Source organism: Pimephales promelas, chromosome 13 (genome assembly GCF_988280905.1).
Source record: "Pimephales promelas chromosome 13, fPimPro1.hap1.1, whole genome shotgun sequence".
In the NCBI taxonomy this organism is placed as follows: Eukaryota; Metazoa; Chordata; class Actinopteri; order Cypriniformes; family Leuciscidae; genus Pimephales; species Pimephales promelas.
Genome location: NC_142781.1, coordinates 11062773 through 11083188, shown reverse-complemented (window position 1 = coordinate 11083188; position 20416 = coordinate 11062773). Strand labels below are relative to the sequence as shown.

The 20416-nt window shown below is 39.9% G+C and overlaps 3 protein-coding genes across 4 annotated transcripts in view; 1 reads left to right on the top strand and 2 right to left on the bottom strand.

Annotated features, from left to right (window-relative positions):
• Positions 1–3905, bottom strand: part of trim67 (tripartite motif containing 67) — a 73909-nt gene extending 70004 nt beyond the window's left edge. For both annotated transcript variants that reach the window (XM_089118470.1, XM_089118471.1), the window contains exon 1: positions 3070–3905. In XM_089118470.1, coding sequence (XP_088974596.1) covers positions 3070–3834 — 765 coding nt within the window. In that variant the 5' untranslated portion in view covers positions 3835–3905. The remainder of the gene's footprint in view (positions 1–3069) is intronic.
• Positions 3906–5375: 1470 nt separating this feature from the next.
• exoc8 (exocyst complex component 8) lies at positions 5376–9010 on the bottom strand. Its single transcript, XM_039693268.2, has one exon. It carries the CDS (start codon positions 8856–8858, stop codon positions 6804–6806), a length of 2055 nt encoding a protein of 684 aa, XP_039549202.2. The 5' UTR covers positions 8859–9010; the 3' UTR covers positions 5376–6803.
• A 757-nt stretch (positions 9011–9767) lies between these two features.
• sprtn (SprT-like N-terminal domain) lies at positions 9768–19040 on the top strand. Its single transcript, XM_039693089.2, has 5 exons — positions 9768–10312; positions 11563–11662; positions 12522–12650; positions 14196–14526; positions 16001–19040. Exons 1-5 carry the CDS (start codon positions 10008–10010, stop codon positions 17557–17559), a joined length of 2424 nt encoding a protein of 807 aa, XP_039549023.2. The 5' UTR covers positions 9768–10007; the 3' UTR covers positions 17560–19040.
• The last annotated feature ends 1376 nt before the right edge of the window (positions 19041–20416 follow it).

The window sequence follows — 20416 nt, the reverse complement described above, 5'->3', positions numbered from 1 at the left end:
TCATCATGTGACCTTTTTGTCTCTTTGTGTGCAACAGCAGCTTTTTAGCCAAGACTTCAATGTACAAAAGTGTGACAACTAGCCCCAGCCTCCCTATATATTTAAACACACACACATATAAAGCCATCTACTTGCAGCACACATTTAGAGCGACATGAATATTTCTGAATCCTCTTGACTCTCTGCACTATTTAGGGGACAGATGTCTCTCTCGGTCAGGGTCAGGGTGATGGCTAGTGTTTAGGGAAGAGGTCAGGGTTCAGGGGTTAAGGGTCAGCTAATAGTAATCTACTATAAGAGTGTGTGTACAGACATCAGCAGGAGTTCCAGAGCAGCACAAATACACTGCACAGGGAAATAAATAAGTCAATAAATCAATAAATCAATACACTGTAGACAAATTGAAGTGGTGACAGGTTAAGACAAGTAAAAACGAAAAAAGGTGAAGACAAGTACGATGTGGCAAATATTCAGACGTGCGTCTCATTATTTCTCACAATTGTGACTTTATTTAGCGAAATTGTGACATATCTCTAGATTGTGCCTTTATTAAATTATATTTCCCAATGTGCATTTTATTTCTTGTAATTGTAATATGTTTCTCACAATATCCCTTTATGTTTTTTACAGCGATTTAGCATAATTGTAGCTATATTTCACAATGTGACATTATGGTTCCAAATTGTGACTTTGTTTTCCATAATTATGATTTTATATCTTGTAATTGTGACTTTATTTATTGTAATTGTGACTATGTATCAAAATGTGAACATTTGTTTCTTCTATCTTATTTTAAAATCTCAAAATCGCCTGTTTTATACAACCTATGTGCATCTATCCATCCTAACAGAGAATATTTCTATTTATCTGCATCTTCACGTCTCTCTTTGTCCAGTATGTGCCCCGTGCACAGCAAGCTATTATGTTTAATCTCTCTCTTCTGAAATATCATAATGGATGGGAATCATTAGACATCAATACTTAAATCTCCAACCTAATGTTTTATTCACTAAAATCAACATATATGTCCCATCTTCATCATTTACAGCCCATTTTTGGTTGGTAAATGACTAGCAGAATGGCACGAACGCCACTTAAACGATAAAGCCCCCGTCCTGGGGATTAGAGAGATCCCGGCTAAACTCGGGGCTAAAGGTGTGCTCTCGTTTAATTCATCAATCTGACAGCTTCATGCAATATGCGTCATATTATCTGTTCTTCCGGCTCCATTAAAGTGCATGAAGAAGAAAAAAAGGCCCAGCGGGAGGGAGGAATTTAGACTGACTCATACACACTCACACTGTTCCTCTCCGCCTACAATAAAACTGTACACACACACACTGTGATTCTCACATAAGCTTTCCTCAATTTCCACATCACAGCAGCGCACACACACACACACACTGTACAACAGCATAAGTCACTTACACTGACCTACTCACACATACAAAGACAAGCATGAGTAGAATCCCAGAGTGGACAGTGATTTAGTCTAATTTAAGGTTGTGTTAGTGTTTAGGAAGATGCTTAAGAAGTCAAAACCCAAATGTGAAGCGTCTCCTGCACCACATGTGTTTGTTAGCGTAAAATCACAGCTATATGTTTTGAACTACACTATGAGATCAGTGTTTCGTCTTTTTGTGAAAAGAGTATTGTGGTGGTACAATGATATAGTGATAGTATCAGGTGGAAATGCATGCTTTGGTATGAATGGTCACCATATTGTATGCTAATATAGGGATGGGCAATGATTAATCGCGATTAATCGCATCCAAAATAAAAGTTTGTTTACATAATATATGTCTGTGTAGTGTGTATAATTAATTTGTATATATAAATACCCACACATGCATCTATATATTTGAGAAATATGTGCATGTATATATTTTATATATATATTTATTCACAATTAATATTATATATAAATATAAATATTTGATATATTAATGACACATTTTTCTTAAATATATACATCCATGTGTGGGTATTTATATATACAAATTAATTATACACACTACACACACATATATTATGTAAACACAAACTTTTATTTTGGATGCGATTAATCGTTGCCCATCCCTAAAAATAACACTACACTTTTAGAAATAACTGCGATAACTGCGCCTAACTGCGATCTCATGTTTGGAGTCATGAAAAGGTTCAATATCTTTCCACTCACACTCTTGAAAATAACAGTTATTTATTGATATTGATGGTTCCATGATGAACCTTTAACATCCATGGAGATTTTCCATTGCACAAACGGTTTTTTTTTTGTTTGTTTGTTTGTTTGTTTGTTTGTTTTTTAAATGGTAAGGGTTATTTCACCCAAAAATATCCATAATTCATCCATAATTTACTCACCCTCAAACAAGCATCTCTTCTTTCAGCTAAACACAATCAGAGTTATGTTAAAAAAAAATCTCCTGGCTCTTCCAGGCTTATAAAGGGAGTGAATACAGCCTTATATTTTGAAGCCCAAAAAAGTGCATCCATCCATCATAAAAGTAATTCATACAACTCCAGGGGTTTTTTAAAGGCCTTCTGAAGTGAAGTGATATGTTTCATGTTCATAATTATAATTTTATAAACTATAATCACTGGCTTCCGGTAACGGCCGTATGTGAGTCTAGTTCCGGTGGTGATTATAGTTAATAAAATTCTAAATATACAGGTTATATATATATTTCTTACAAAAATGCATTATATATATTATATGCATTATATAATGCTTCACTTCAGAAGGCCTTTATTAACCCCCTGGAGGCGTATGGATTACTTTTATAATGGATGGATGCACTTTTTGGGGCTTCAAAATCTCAGGTACCATCCACTCCCATTATAAGGGCCACTTAATATGAATCCGTAGTTCAACATAATAACATTTCTATTGGAACTTTTTTTGGTACTGTACCAAGTGTTTTTATTATTATTATTATTATTATTATTATTATTATTATTATGAAAGTATTCATGGAAATGCCTTGGAGTAACATACCATGGTACATGAATTTCAGTAGCTAGCACGGTTTAGGCTGTCACAGTGGCACAGTGTGTAATTTAGGCTACCTTGTGTTGTTTCCACATGGCGGCCAGCGGCTTCACATCATGCTTCCCGTGTTTGCCCTCCTCCAGACACTGGTAACACACGGGGCTCCGGCAGCTGGCGCAGTACATGCTGTAGTTCTCCGACTCGTGATCCACGCACGTCGCCTGTTTGCGCGCGGAGGCTGCGGCCGGTTGCGCGATGCCCGCCTGCGCGTGAGTCGGCGGCAGCAGCCGGTGTTTGGCCAGCGGTCCGCGGGATGGGTGGCAGCGCTGCTGGCACGGCGCGCAGTAAAACACATCGCACTGCTCGCACATCACCGTGGCGTCCACCGGGTTGCGGTCGCACAGCTGGCACTTGACGGAGGCGGCGCGGCTCTGCTGGTAGCGGGACACGATCGCCTCCAGGAGCCGGTTGCGCTGGAGTCCCCGGAGCCCGCGCTCGTCCAGCGACACGCTGCGGTGGCACAGAGGGCAGGTGATGGAGCAGTGCCGGTGCAGCAGTGCCGGCGGGAACACTCGCACCCCGTTGGGGGACTTCAGGCACGGCGTGTATGAGCCGTAGCCGCTGTCCGTCTCGCTGTACATGCTCATCTTGTCCATGTCCAGATAATCATAGTCCGAGGTGCCGGAGCTTCGGCTCTGCGGAGGGGTCTCTCCCTCCGGGGTCTGCACGATGATATTCCGGGCACACGCCAGGCAGACATTGTGCGAGCACGGTAAAATAATAGGCTCCCTAAAGAGAGAACCGCAAACCGGGCATTTCAGTTCTTCTTCCATCGCGTCCATAAACACGTTCACACGCGCAGACGTTGAATGAAATCAGAGCAGCACTACCAGACGCGGACAGCTCCGTTACGTGCTCCGCGCATGCGCGCTGAGAGAACAGTTCTGGGTGTTGTAGTCACTCTGCCCGGACCCGCTGTTTCAGTTGAGCTCTTAAAAACTACAACTCCCTTAATGCCGCTAATTAAATGCGGCGAGAAGAATTTGTATTATCGTCCCGTAGTCCAGGGTCATGGGTTTGAGGGGAAAAAAGCCTAATTTGCAATTTAAAGAAGCCCGTGTGTAAACAACCCCGTCAAAGGAGGACAGGCGTTGTAATTGTGAAGGCATCTGAGAGAGGGCTGACCAGTCGCCTGTTTCTGTGAGTGGCCGTAAATAATCAGGGCAAGGAATGTATCACAGCGAGCATCGACATCCTTCTGCCCACACAATCTAATTAGGCTACAGCACACAATAAATGAGCACTTCACCATAATCCCACACAGACCCGTTATTTGAGGATTGAATGGTTATAGGGAAATTACTGCGAAATACAAATAAATATAGCCTAGTGTATTTCTATAAAGCAGTTTTAATTATTAGGCATATTTTTTTTCTTGAAAGGCAAAACGGTAAGTTAAGTGAAAGATTTTTCTTATCTAGCCTACACATCAGGCTACAAATTATGGTGTTTTTTTAGGCCCATTTTTACGGTACTGTTTTATATTTAATTATATTGTTTACATTTTTTTTATTAAAATAGTTTACTTAATTGAATGATTGAACAGGCTATCTATATTTTTTCAGTATACACACAAACACACATATTTATCCTGTCAAACCGTTTAATGCCTATTAAAGTTTCTCTTTAATGTATAGGCCTATATATATATATATATATATATATATATATATATGTGTGTGTGTGTGTGTGTGTGTGTGTGTGTGTGTGTGTGTGTGTATACTGTATACATGCGTGCGCGCACACACACACACACACACACACACACACAGAGAGAGAGAGAGAGAGAGAGAGAGAGAGAGAGAGAGAGAGAGAGAGAGGATAGAAAATGCATAAATCACAAAATAATTTTCAATAGACTAATGTCCACTGAAATGTAATCTAAAAGAACAGTGCAGAGTATTTGGTTTGACAATGAGGGCAGCGACGGCAGACGTTATTGTTCTTTCACACTGTCGTGTTGTTCAGAGGCGCGAGACTGATCCATGAGATTATGCTGGGGGTTTGCCAAAGGAAAAATCAGCTCTTGTCATAACCCAGGCTGATGCATACTGGATCAAATAACCAGGATAGATTTTACTGATGCATTAAAGTTCTTGTTTTAAATCCATCGAAGTCTCATATCATCAAACCTCCTCCTCACATTATCATCCTGTCTGCGTCAAGAGGGTTTAAAAAAACAACACAAACATAATACAAAAAGGTCTTGGGAATATTTGATCAAGCATATGCAGTCTGACGGAGAACAGAAACAGCAGTGTGAAAGAGAAACAGATGAAAGGGGAATATTTTTAATAACTCTGGGTTGTTGTCAAGACTAGGCTTTGGGATTTTGAACTGAGCCTTCCTTTTATTGAACAATTCCCTGTACAGCAGGGGGCACTACATGTAAAAGCACAGACATGGAGCACAGGATCAAATCAACGCTACATATTCATGTACTTTGCTCTTTTACAAGTCTCTCTACAAATCTTTACAAGTTTATAAACTGTCAAAAGAGGGCAGTAAAAATAAGTGTTTTCATGTCTACCTCAATTTTTTTTTTTTTTTTTTGCTTGACTGAAATGACAAATGAAGAGGTAGGTTATATTCTTTATATTTCAACATGTAGGGCGATATTAATTTCCATTTGCTTTAATAATATACAGTTTGTTATAAATGATTAAACAACATAAAGCACAATTAATACAATTATGAAATGCAAGTGTTATAAAATTGCTATTTGTGATTATTTACTCACCCTCTATATATTTCAAACCCATATGCTGTTGTTTTAAAGGAGTAGTTCACTTAAAAAAAAAAAAAAAAAACTTTTGCTGATAATTTACTCACCCCCATGTCATCCAAGATGTCCATGTCTTTTTTTCTTCAGTCGAAAAAAAATTAAGGTTTTTGATGAAAACGTTCCAGGATTTTCTCCATATAATGGACTTCAATGGGAACCAAACGGTTCAAGGTCCAAATGAGAGTTTCAGTGCAGCTTCAAAGGGCTTTAAACGACACCAGACGATGAATAAGGGTCTTATCTAGGGAAACGATCGCTCATTTAATAAATAAATAAATAAAAAAGTTTAAGTTTTATAAGCTTGCTCTGTTCTGTGATGAGCGTTCGTGACTCTCCTGTTCGAACTCGTTCATTAAAATGAACAAATCTTTTTTCGAATCATGACTCGAAGGGTTCTAGATAAGACCCTTATTCGTCGTCTGGTGTCGTTTAAAGCACTTTGAAGCTGCACTGAAACTCTCATTTGGACCTTGAACCGTTTGGTTCCCAATGAAGTCCATTATATGGAGAAAAATCCTGGAATGTTTTCATCAAAAACCTCAATTTCTTTTCGACTGAAGAAAGAAAGACATGGACATCTTGGATGACATGGGGTGAGTAAATTATCAGCAAAAGTTTTTTTTAGAAGTGAACTACTCCTTTAAGACTATATTGACTAATTTTATAAGCCATTTGACAATTGTAAGAATTTTTTAAATTCTCATTTTGTTGAACCAACATCACATTGTAACATTGATTCAATGCCATTACCTCTGATTTTTGGATGACATTCAAAAAAAATAAATAATTCTCTCTTTTTTTTTACAACAAACGTTTAACTCAAAAGCAAGTAAATAATGACAGAATTCGTATTTTTAGTGAGAGTTAGGAGTGCATCACAACACCAGCAACGAGTCATATGAGAGTTCTTCATGAAATGCATTGAGACCTCTATGGTAGTGCATCCTCAGTCTCATTGATTCCCCTTTAAACAACGGACATGGTGCTGTCGGGATTGACTCTGACAGTCCGAGAGCTCTTCCTCAGATCCTGGAGCTGTTTGGCTGGTTTCCCCACTCCCTCCTCAAACCTCCTCTCCACAACGGGAAGCACCGTCTCGTGCAGGAAGGAAGCGTTCTGCAGGATGAAGGCCTTCTTCTCGCTCTCCTGCTCGCAGCGCAGGCTGTAGTCCACGTGCTGGACCGCCACCAGTATGATCTCCCGCAGGCTCTCCAGAAACACCATGTGCAGCTCTGGGAAGTACAGCTTCAGCCCTTCCTCCAGGAACGCCATCATCTGCTTGGTGAAGGCCACGATGGTGTAGCTCAGGTTGACCCAGCAGTCTTCTCCCGTATACTGGTCGAAGCCGCCGATCCCGCAGCTCCGCATCTCCTCCTTGAGTTTGGCCAGGGCTTCAGGAGTCATCAGGTTCATCCTGCGCCACATCTCCTCAGAGTTGCGATGCTTGGTCGCTTCTATGATGATGTCTTTCTGGCTTTGCAGCGCCGCCCTGATGTCTTTCACGAGCAAAGACTGTAAAATGAAGGTCAGGTCCAAGCCGATGTCGCTCAGCTGCTTGCAGTGCTCGCTCGCGAACTTCACGCATTCGGCGGCGGTGGACAAGCTCTCTTTGCTGTCGAACACCTGCTTGCTGAAGGCGTCCACGAACATCTTCATCACCGAACGAGACCAGACCACGAAGGCGGAGTAGCAGCCGGTGTTGCCCGCGAAATCCGTCTCGAACTCCCTGGCGGTTTCCAGCAGGCTCGTGAAGAAGATGTTGCAGAGCTTTTGGATGTATAGCAGCGTGGCTCCTTCGATGCGAAGCTGGCGAATGGCGGTTTGGACGGCCGCGGCTCGGTTCTTCAGAAAGAGCTCGCAGGCTTTCGTGGACTGGCCCAGGCGGACGAGCTGGGATACGGCTCGCCGTGTGGCTTTAGGTCCTCCGCGGAGAGAGCGATCGGGTGAGAGCTCGAACACCAGGACCTCCGTCAGCTGCCGAACGCGCTCCTCCACCTTGACCCTGAGCTCCTTCACCCGCGGGCTCACCGGTTGCTCCTTCAGATATTCGTTGAGCTTGTCTAGAAGATCAACAGCGCCCTCGAAGTCTCTCTGAGCGATGCAAACGTCAAGGTCTTCCGGAAGCTCCTGGATCCATTCGGGACTCAGATCCACCAGTTCCTCTGAATCTAGTGGTTCGTCATCTTCAAATGGGTTCGTGGAGACGTCCTGCCTGACCGGCGACGTCGGCACCTCCTCTTCTTTTGTGTGCTTGTCTTTCGCCACTTTGTTTTTCTTTGTTTCCTCCAGGATCTCCAGCCACTCTTTCTTGATCTTGCTGTTCTCAGCTTTGAAGATGCGGCTATCAGGGAACATGAGGATTTTGAACATGTCTTTAATCGGAGGGTTGTCTTTTACGTTTACAACCGCAAAGCTTTCCAGGTCGTACAACGCACTGTACTTGTATTTCACAGCGCCGCGTCTGTTCGCCAGCCAGGTTGCGATTAGCAGGCAGTCGTTCATCAGAAACGCATGGACCTTTTGGATCTGTGACATGTTGTCTGCGTCATACTCCAAAAGATCTCCATTGTAGACCAAATATCTGCCGGGGGTTTCCATGATGTTCTTGCATCCCTCCACTTTTTCCAAAAGCGTGGTTAGGGTTCTTTGTTTGACCTCTTCTGTTTCCTTTGGGAAGGCTGTGAGCATTTCTTTGGCTGTTTCGTCTTTATCTGTGGATAGGAGAGACTGTGTAATGCTCTCCATTATGCTCTTCTGCTCGGTGAGAATGTGACTGAGCTGATACATCTCACTTTCCAGGTATGAAATCTCCTTGGCTGTCTCAATAAACTGCCTGTAGTTTTTATAAACATTTTTCTTCAGGTTTTGTGCAGTTTCGTCGGCGAGTGTTTGTATTTTCTGACGGTGTTCCTGTAAATCTCGGTCCCCGTCGGACTGCTGTGAGAGCTGCTTCACGTACGACTGAGGGTCAAAATTAGGGGATTCCAGCAACTTACGCAAACGGTTTCCAGTGTCTGCCATTTTTCTTAGTGTTACGGCGAAAGACGATGTATAAAAGAAACACAAATGTGAATATAATTATGTGTAAATCAGCTAGTCATTGCAGTAGAGTTGCAGAGAGAGCGCTTCCTCGTTACAGGAGACTCGCGACACCTCCCCGTGACGTCACTCACATCACGTGAAGAGCGAACGTTTCAAAATACACAACAAAGATTCACGCACTTATTTGTTTGAATAATTTAAAAATGCTAATAAAACGTGCCTGTAGCAACCCGTAGTTGTTTTCATTTGGGTGTATTTTACATGCATTATGTTGTTGTTGTCCATGGTAATATGCCTATATGAGATTTAACAAATAAATACTTTGATTAAAAAACAGATATATTAGCATATGTTTTATTTCATACACGTTATTACAAACATATCTCACAAATATAGAGTATATATAGATGTTTAAATATGCCATTGTGCTAATTTGAGTAATGCCATTGTGCTAATTTGAGTAAAACAGCAAGACCAAAAATCTGCACCACCTCTTTTGTAGGATGTGTTTATAACAGAGTAAAATGAATAAATTACCCCATCTTGATAAGGAAAATATTTACAGACCAAACTTTAATATCGGGTAGAATAATTATTTATCAAAATACTAATTATACTATTTGTTTTGTTTGAGTACTGGCTACATTAACTCCGTGCAACTGTTTTGATCGGTCAACGTTTTACGTAAGAAATACGTAATAACTGTAGAATACAACGTTATTATTTTTATTCTATTTTTTTAACTCTATTTTATCTTTTTGGGCATTGCAAGTTGTAATATACACATATTCTCTGTTCATGTACATTGCCAATTTTAAAAATAGAAATACATTTCCCAGCTTTCCAAAACACACTGTGTGACTTTCTGGTTGGCCAACAATTATTTTTTCAAAGGTCTCTAGTGGAAATGCTCTGTCAGTATTCCTTCAAATAAATCAAGACGTTAATCAAGATCGTGACATTTATGAAAACCTTCGATTAGCCCGAACTTTATACTAAACCCTTTAATGTATGAGGTGGGAGTTTCGTTGGTCGTGATTAATGTTATAATGTTAATGTGAAGTTTCTGTGCTGGTTGACGTTGTCATCCAGTTGTTCTAACGTTATTTGCACTAAAGAAGGCTGAAGATGGAGGATGACGACTTTTTACTCGCTCTTCGTTTACAAGAGCAGTTTGATCTGGAGACATCGGCTGCTGGATGGAGTGATGAAGACTGTCCGTCCAGTAAAAAGCGTAAGATTGACTTCTCTGCTGTGATTCCCTTCTCTCAGCCCGGACCCAGACCTGAGAGACCGCTGTCCATCGTGGACGAGTCGTGGGAGACGCTGGACCCCAACCCGGACGTGAGAGCCATGTTCCTGCAGTTTAACGACAGGTTCTTCTGGGGGAAACTCAGCGGGGTGGAGGTCAAGTGGAGCCCGAGGATGACACTGTAAGAGTAACACTGTAGAGAGACACTGTAATGCTCACTGAGACACTGCAAAAAGAGACACTTTAATGCTCAGCTAAACAAATCAATATATATATATATATATATGGATGCATAGATAGGTAGATTGACAAACATATATAGATTGACAGATAGTAGATAGATAGACATATAGGTAGAAAGATAGATAGATTGACAGATAGGTAGATAGATGACATATATAGATTGACAGATAGTATATAGATAGATGATGGATAGATAGAAAGACAGATAGATTGATAGACAAATATATATATATATATATATATATATATATATATATATAGATTGATAGATAGGTAGACAGACAGACAGATACACAGATAGGTAGATATATGGACACATATATAGATTGATAGATGGATAGACATAGTATATAGATAGATGATGGATGGATAGACAGCCAGATAGATTGACAGACATATATATATATATATATATATATATATATATATATATAGATTGACAGACGGATAGCAGACAGACAGATAGAGAGACATATAAGTAGAAAGGCAGATTGATAGATAGATAGATAGATAGATAGATAGATAGATAGATAGATAGATAGATAGATACATGGACAGATAGATACATGGACAGATAGATGGACAGGTAGTATTTAGATAGATGACGGATATATAGACATATAGATAGATAGATAGATAGATAGATAGACGGATATATATATATTTATATATATATATATATATATAGATTGACAGATAGATAGACAGATATATATATATATATATATATCTGTCTATCTATCTGTCAATCTATATATATATATATATATATATATATATATATATATATATATATTCAATTCAAATTGCTTTATTGGCATGACTGTACATATTACAATATTGCCAAAGCTTGTAACACATAGTATAATAGTGAAGACATCAATAATAATTAGTATAGTATAAACAATAGTATTATAACAACTTAAATTGAAATGTACAAATTAAATTAATTGCAAAAAAATAACAGTGTAACAGATTATAATATATATATATATATATATATATATATTTATATATAGACAGACAGATAGATAGATAGCCATATAAGTAGGTAGAAAGATAGAAAGATAGAAAGATAGATAGATAGATAGATAGATAGATAGATAGATAGATAGATAGATAGATAGATAGATAGATAGATGACTTTGACTAGTGTAATCACTGTTTGATTTCTGATTCCCTCACCAGGTGTGCTGGTGTTTGCTCTTATGAGGGAAGAGGAGGCTTGTGCTCTATTCGACTCAGTGAACCTCTCCTGAAGCTCAGACCCCGCAAAGATCTCGTACAGGTTGGTTAAATGTGACTTTCTTCACTTTTAAAGTCAAAATGAAAATTTCTTAACCTAATGTAGTTTAGATTTTTCAGCAAAACAAAAACCCTTTAGCAAAAATGTATTGTAAAAATGTCTACCTTCAAATCTTTGTGCTGTGAAATTATATATTTAATGATATTTATTAAATAATGTGAGATAAACTTCAATATTGTAATCATAATATTTCAAGATGAATATTTACTGGATTCCGCAACTTAGATTACTTGATTTTATATATATATATATATATATATATATATATATATATATATATATATTAGAAACATTTTCAACTATGCATTTAAATATAATCTTTTATGGTGTTGGAAGATAAAGAGTGGCAATTGATATTTATATGCATTTTATGAAAGTGTTCTGCCATTCAGTTATAAAAATCTCATCTATTTACCTTACAAGCTTTCATAATTTCATCTTACTTTTTGACCATATAAATGACAAATTGCACATTTTTGCTTAGTTTGAGCCTCTGAATAAAATTGAATCAAATATGATACTCAACATAAAACACATATGCATAACTTTTTTTAATATTTTATGTTAAGGTTCAATAAACTCTTCCATTTAAAAATAAAAAAATAGATTTATATCATTTCATATGTCAGGCATTACAGGGTTAGCACAGGCTTTTTGTCTTACTGTGCACAAGGCAGCAATGCACCCTATTCTAAAGAAAAAAGTTCATTTTTGTAATCTATATCATTAATCTAATAACATGTCCCACCATATACATTTATGTGAGGAAAAAATCAAGTGCCCTAAAAGTATTTCATGATCAGTTGCAGCTTGATTTTAATGTTAATGTTTCTTTCCACAGACTCTTCTCCATGAGATGATCCACGCTCTTCTCTTTGTGACTCAAAACAACACAGATCGAGATGGTCACGGACCAGAGTTCTGCAAACACATGGACAGAATCAACCAAGCAAGCGGCACCAAAATCACTGTAAGACTGTGAACAGATCAGATTATTAAACAATATCCAGTTGTTAAGTCTGACGTCACGTGTCAGATCCCAAAAGCAAACAACAAACGGTGCCGATATACACTCACGGTGATCTAAGCTTTATCTCTATACCGAAATCTCAGTTGACCAAACAGTGATTCATCTTTTATGAATTGGTAAAATATTGGAGATGTCATGAGCCTGAAGACTGTAATATAAACTTTGCTTATACACTCACCTAAAGGATTATTAGGAACACCATACTAATACTGTGTTTGCCCCCCTTTCGCCTTCAGAACTGCCTTAATTCTATGTGGCATTGATTCAACAAGGTGCTGAAAGCATTCTTTAGAAATGTTGGCCCATATTGATAGGATAGCATCTTGCAGATGATGGAGATTTGTGGGATGCACATCCAGGGCATGAAGATCCCGTTCCACCACATCCCAAAAATACTCTATTGGGTTGAGATCTGGTGACTGTGGGGGCCATTTTAGTACAGTGAACTCAGTGTCATGTTCAAGAAACCAATTTGAAATGATTCGAGCTTTGTGACATGGTGCATTATCCTGCTGGAAGTAGCCATCAGAGGATGGGTACATGGAGGCCATAAATGGATGGACATGGTCAGAAACAATGCTCAGGTAGGCCGTGGCATTTAAACGATGCCCAATTGGCACTAAGGGACCTAAAGTGTGCCAAGAAAACATCCCCCACACCATTACACCACCACCACCAGCCTGCACAGTGGTAACAAGGCATGATGGATCCATGTTCTCATTCTGTTTACGCCAAATTCTGACTCTGCCATCTGAATGTCTCAACAGAAATCGAGACTCATCAGACCAGGCAACATTTTCCCAGTCTTCAACTGTCCAATTTTGGTGAGCTCTTGCAAATTGTAGCCTCTTTTTCCTATTTGTAGTGGAGATGAGTCGTACCCGGTGGGGTCTTCTGCTGTTGTAGCTCATCCGCCTCAAGGTTGTGCGTGTTGTGGCTTCACAAACGCTTTGCTGCATACCTCGGTTGTAACGAGTGGTTATTTCAGTCAAAGTTGCTCTTCTATCAGCTTGAATCAGTCGGCCCATTCTCCTCTGACCTCTAGCACCAACAAGGCATTTTCGCCCACAGGACTGCCGCGTACTGGATGTTTTTTTCCTTTTCACACCATTCTTCACACCATTCCACTGCCACCAACAACCATGCCACACTCAAAATTGCTTAAATAATCTTTCTTTCCCATTCTGACATTCAGTTTGGAGTTCAGGAGATTGTCTTAACCAGGACCACACCCCTGCATTGAAGCAACTGCCACTGTGATTGGTTGATTAGATGATTGCATTAATAAGAAATTGAACAGGTGATCCTAATAATCATTGGGTGGGTGTAGATCTGCTATAAATGAATAGTGCTCATAAATGATTGCTGAGAAAGTGTTCTCACTTGAAATGGAGAAGAGGTTTGGACCCAGAAACGTTATACATGATGACTTAACTAGCAGAACATTATGACACCAATCTCTGTGTATTGCTTCTCTTTTCACAGATATATCACTCGTTTCACGATGAGGTTGACGTGTACCGGCAGCACTGGTGGCGCTGTAACGGACCCTGTCAGAATCGCAGACCGTTCTTTGGCTACGTAAAGCGTGCGATGAACAGACCTCCCTCGGCCAGAGATCCCTGGTGGACTGAGCACCAAAGGACCTGCGGTGGAACATACACCAAAATCAAAGAGCCAGAGAATTATGGGAAAACAGGCAAAGGCGACAAAAAGAAAGACACAAATCCTTCCAATGAGATTTCTAAGGGTTCAAAGCCTCCCAGCAGCATTACAGGTGTTTCTAAGAGTTCAAAGCCTCCCAGCAGCACATCAGGTGATCCATTCGCTATTACCACATTATTAAACAATGTATAAATTGACTTTTATTCATACAAAATTGCATAGTTTTTAAAATAAGCAAATTAGACCAGCTAATGCTAAATAGAAAACATAAAAGGAAAAAATAGGTCTGAAATTTCTATACCACTTCTGCTAGAATAATGATGTTCAAATGTAGTATGGTACTCTATGGCAACACTATTGGAAAATTAATCTGAGTTGAATTGAGTAATAATCTATTGACCTTTTTATCAGTAAATAAGAATGAAATGAAAACTTTAGATAGGGTTGATTTGGGCAGAATCACAATATCTACGTTTACATTGACACTACTTGGCATTTTAGCCAAAAGACTATGAATAAAACTAAATCAAATTATTCTGTTAAAATTTACTAAATTGTGCCATATAGAGTGGAACAAATAACATTAAAGTATATAACTTTTCACTCTACTTAAGCATAAAAATACCATAATATGTTTGCATGTATTGAGGGAACATGCTATGTTCACATACTCCTTTCTCTAAAAAACATTTCTACAGCCAGTTATTTTACTTTAAAATGTGTGTCAAGGCTGGAATGTTTTTGTTTTGGTCTGTGATACTGCAGGTTGCCAATTTGCCAATTTTCATTGTCCATCGCACTTGTTCCTGCTGCTTGTGCTTAAACTGGCAACCCGCTTGAGCGTTGTCCAGTCTGAGGAGAAGGTGGCGGGAGAACCGACAATTTTGACCACTAGTTGTCGTTCTTACAGACTGCACGTTTAAGTATACCTGAGCCTTAATTTAATAAACAAAGGTATTTTAACTCACTTATCTATCAAAAATATTGATCAATGGCTTAAAGGAGTAGTTCACTTTTAAAAAATATAAACTTTTGCTGATAATTTACTCACCCCCATGTCATCCAAGATATCCATGTCTTTCTTTTTTCAGTCGAAAAGAAATTAGGGTTTTTGATGAAAACATTCCAGGATTTTCTCCATATAATGGATTTCATTGGGCACCAAACGGTTCAAGGTCCAAATAAGAGTTTCAGTGCAGCTTTAAACAACACCAGACGATGAATAAGGGTCTTATCAAGCGAAACGATCGCTCATTTAAAAAATAAAAAAAAAAACTTAAGTTTTATAAGCACAAATGCTCGCCTTGCTCTGTTCTGTGATGAGCATTCGTGACTCTCCTGTTCGATCTCGTTCATCAAAATGAACTAATCTTTTTTCAAGTCATTTCGTTTGTTGAACGAAAAAAAGATTCGTTCACTACCCCAATGTAACTTCCTGGTTCTGATAAAATGGCCGACGCCAACACTGACGATTCACAATTTGTTTATTTGTTCACAAATCCATAAATCCGCCACTAATGACGTAGCTTGAGCCAGTGATGGCTCAGAAAAGAAAAAGATCATTGTTTTGATAGTGCCACATAGTATGATCTTCTGGACAATTAAATTTATATGTATTGTTTCAGGCTCTGGCTTACAAGACATCAGAAATGTCATTCCATTCAGTGGGAGAGGGTTTATTCTTGGAGGGAACACGCAGACTTCCACAAACAAGCCGAGCCAGAGTCCTCCTAAAGCGCCACCGGAACCTCTGGTCTCTCCCCCTGACTCTCCGGTCCTTCCAAGACTATGGCCCATTGAGACAAACTTGCCCAAAAGAGTCAGCAAAGGTGCATCGAATGTTCCCCGCAGAAAGTCTGTCAGCAACACTAATGCCTTTATCAACGTCAATGGCTCACCTGTGAGGATTTCCAAAGGCAAAGACTTAAGAGGCAAGCAGAGGTCAGTGCAAGATCTCTTCCAGGCCATAGTCCTCAAATCTCCGGAGAGGGCAGCCAGTGCTGCCGGTTCCTCCAAGCCTGCCACAGATGCCACGACAGCAAACCCTGACAAATGTAATGGAGCATCTTCGTCTAGTGCCTTAGACACAAAACCTTTTGGGAAAACAAGCCTGATCAATAACCATCATTCATCCACCACCACAGGGCCAAAGCCTGACTCTATAGAGTCGTATCTCTCCAAATATTTTGGAAGCGTTGCTAAAACGGAATTCCCAGAATCAAAGTCGAAAGCTTCCGGAAGCCCTCAAAAGTCTGCAACTAGCACACCAGGTCACGATTCTACGCTCTTCGGAAGTAACCAAAAATCTGCAACTAGCACACCAGGTCACGTCTCTACGCTCTTCGGAAGTAACCAAAAGTCTGCAACTAGCACACCAGGTCACGTCTCTACGCTCTTCGGAAGTAACCAAAAGTCTGCAACTAGCACACCAGGTCACGATTCTACGCTCTTCGGAAGTAACCAAAAGTCTGCAACTAGCACACCAGGTCACGTCTCTACGCTCTTCGGAAGTAACCAAAAGTCTGCAACTAGCACACCAGGTCACGATTCTACGCTCTTCGGAAGTAACCAAAAGTCTGCAACTAGCACACCAGGTCACGATTCTACGCTCTTCGGAAGCCCTCAAAAGTCTGCAACTAGCACACCAGGTCACGTCTCTACGCTCTTCGGAAGTAACCAAAAATCTGCAACTAGCACACCAGGTCACGTCTCTACGCTCTTCGTAAGTAACCAAAAGTCTGCAACTAGCACACCAGGTCACGTTTCTACGCTCTTCGGAAGTAACCAGAAACTAGGGTCAGATGCTGCAAGCTCAGGATTCCGAAACACTGGATCTCCCCAAAGTTCACACACTTCAACTACTTCAGGGTCCGGTTCCAAGCACTCCGGAAAGCCTGAATCCAACTTTCCGAGCCCTAGAAACATTGGCAGCCCCCGGACATCAGGGACTACGCCTTCGGGAGCCAAGAAAAGATCATGGGAAGAGCATAACTCCGAACAAATCTTTGATTACTTCCAGCGTACAGTCGGTGAGTCCGCCAATTCCGCAGTGCAGCAGAGAGAGGAGGTCGGAGACGCCGTTCCAAACGATCCTCCGGTCCACGTCACCGTCCACTGCCCTGTGTGCCACATCAAAGTACCCGAGTACGCAATCAATGAACATTTAGATTCCTGTCTGTTGTAATCTCTGAAAACGTCAAGTACAGGCCATAGGGCTTTACTAAAGCTAGGAGAGGTGTTTTCTATGGGAATCCTGTGCTCAAAACTCAGGTGTAGCTGTAAATAAAAAGATTACATATTTAATATTATAGTGGTGAGACATATCCCTTCCAACGCAATAACTTTGTAGGTCACGGCTCTAAAAGTACACGTAGAAGTCGTTGGCAGCACAATAGCCCACATTTCCTTTTGTACTTCTCCATTTACTGACTTATTCTACCTCAGTTTTGTAAAAAGATTCTTTGCATCATGGGAGGAATGTTGGGTGTGGTCAGCAGCACCGATTGACAGCTTAGTGACACCGAGTGAGTTTGTTTGAAGAGACGTCACTGTCCTTGTGTGCGGATCCTGTCGATTCAGCAGTACTGGATTTCGCTCGTGTTGGCTGTCCGCTGTGGGATTTAGATGTGCTTAGCTTTTCTGCCGGATCAGGCTTTGCAAGGTCGGTGTCATCAATAACAGCTCTGTTAGGTTGACCTGTGAGTGGGGGCGGAGCTTGTGCTGCATTCTGCATAGTAATTTCGCATATGGTTTGTGCCTTAGAGGAATGCACACGTTGAAAAAGTGAACCCCACCCAGATGTGAATATTAAGGAATGCAGGATAACATGTGATAAGACCCGCCTCGGTAAACAATGGCTGATGACGAGGTCACGCTGCTCATGTTACACCTAGTTTTGGCGTGGTTCAATTATAGGTCCAGGCACATCGTATTGATTTACCTGCATGACGCAGTGATTTGTTTAGTGTTTGTCATGCTCCAGGCAGTGACGTAACTTCTATTGAGTGCATGTGGTTTTAACATGCACTACAGGTTCTGGTGGTGCATCATTCTCTGTTGGGACTGAACATTTTGCACAATTTACTGTTGGCCAATTTAGGACCAGATGTTTTGTTTTAAAAAAATGGTTTTATATTGATTTTATAAAATTGAAGTTTATTAAATGGATAGTTCCACCCAAAAATGAAAATTCTGTCATCATTTACTCACCCTCATGTTGCTCCGAACCTGTATGAGTTTCGTTCTTACTATTTTTGAAGAATGTTGGTAATCAAACAGTTGACGTTAGGTTACTTCTATAGTTGGAGATATATATATATATATATATATATATATATATATATAACGGATGTCAATGGCTAACATCAGCTGTCTGGTGGTTACCAACATTCTTCAAAATATATTTAGTGTTCTACAGAAGAAAGACACTCAGTCGGGGAACAACATGAGGGTGAGTAAATGATGGCAAAATTTTCATTTTTGGGTGGAACTATCCCTTTAGGTGGTTTCAAATGTTTGTGAGTTTTAAATGTTAATGTTTCATTATTAAAATGTTATGTGGATTTTTCTATCGTGTTTTATACCTTAAAATCGTGCCTGATTTAGGCTATGTTTGACTGTTGCCTTTGTCAACTTTTTTTGTTGAAATAAATGTTCGATTAATTATTGTGGTATCCTTTTGTCTTCTTGAAACACTCTTTTTTTCACTTTTTAAAAAACAAGTTGGGTAGCTGTAGCTCGGAGTAATGGCCGTGCTGAAAGGTGAATTGCTACAACAGAAACTAACCCCTAACCCACACCCTAAAGCCCAAAGTATACTTAGGTCATCCTCGACTCTCCGCGTACTACCCTACTGCGTCATTTTCGTCATAGTTGGCATAGCCTAGAAATCTAGACGCACCCTAGCGGCAGCAAAACAAATTTCGCAGCCAGTGTGGTCTAGCAACTCTCCATAGACGTTTTAGCGGGAAAAACCAAACTCTGGTCAGGCCAATCACATCGTGTATAGAGTCGGCGGGCGGGCTAATGACGACAGAGTTGCTACGGTTCACTGCTACTTGGCGAACAGCTGTCTTTCGATTCAGCTTTGACCGCTACTCTGGATGATTTGAACTTAAGCTTTTATTTGAAACCAGAACAAAGAACGTCACTTGAGTCATTTCAAAAAAAAAAAAAAGTTGTGTTCGTCGTTTTGCCGACTGGATACGGTAAAAGTTTTATATATCAACTGGCTCCGCTGGTGGGAAAACGCATGGGACTCAGCCGTCACCCGTCTCCTCCTTCGTTGCTCTGATTGGTTGTAGCGCTATCCAATTGCGTGTAGAGAGAATTTGAAAGACAACCATTCATCCCGCCCCTCGGATTGAGCCCTGTCAATGATGAGTTCCCAGACCTAGCATCTTGATGTAACATCTTGAAGTAGGTCTGGCATGCCAGGCTAGGGTTGGCATACTTGAGCACTTGAAAACAAAGAACATGTCTTTCTGCACTGAAAAAGCGCGAGACAAGCAGTGGAATGAAAAGAAACAAGAACATTTTTTAACTAGTGCTGTCAAATCGATAAATCACATCTAAATATATAATATACTCTGTATATATATACAAACTTTTATGTTAGATGCAATTAATCAATTTGACAGCACTAATTTTACCTTCAGCGTTGCAATTTAGAACTAATGTCCTGTGTGAGACGATGCAAACATTACGGTCAAAGACGTCAATCTACCACATGTTTACATAGAAAAACAATAGAAAAGCAGTCAGACAGAAAAAAGCAATGTCTTGGTTTTTAAAAGTTGAATTACTTTTGCATTGAGCGCTGCTTTTTTAGAAAACCTGTGTCGTGGGCAAGACGCTGCAAAATACGCGAGCGCAACGGTCAAACACTCCCATTTAGTGCACTTAAATAGAAAAACAGCATACAAAACCGTATAAAATAAGCTCAGGTCAAGCTCAGACATTTTAATAGTTATTAATTACTATATTATTATTTTAAAATTACATTATTACATTGTGTAAATAAGAGTAACTAAACCCTAAAC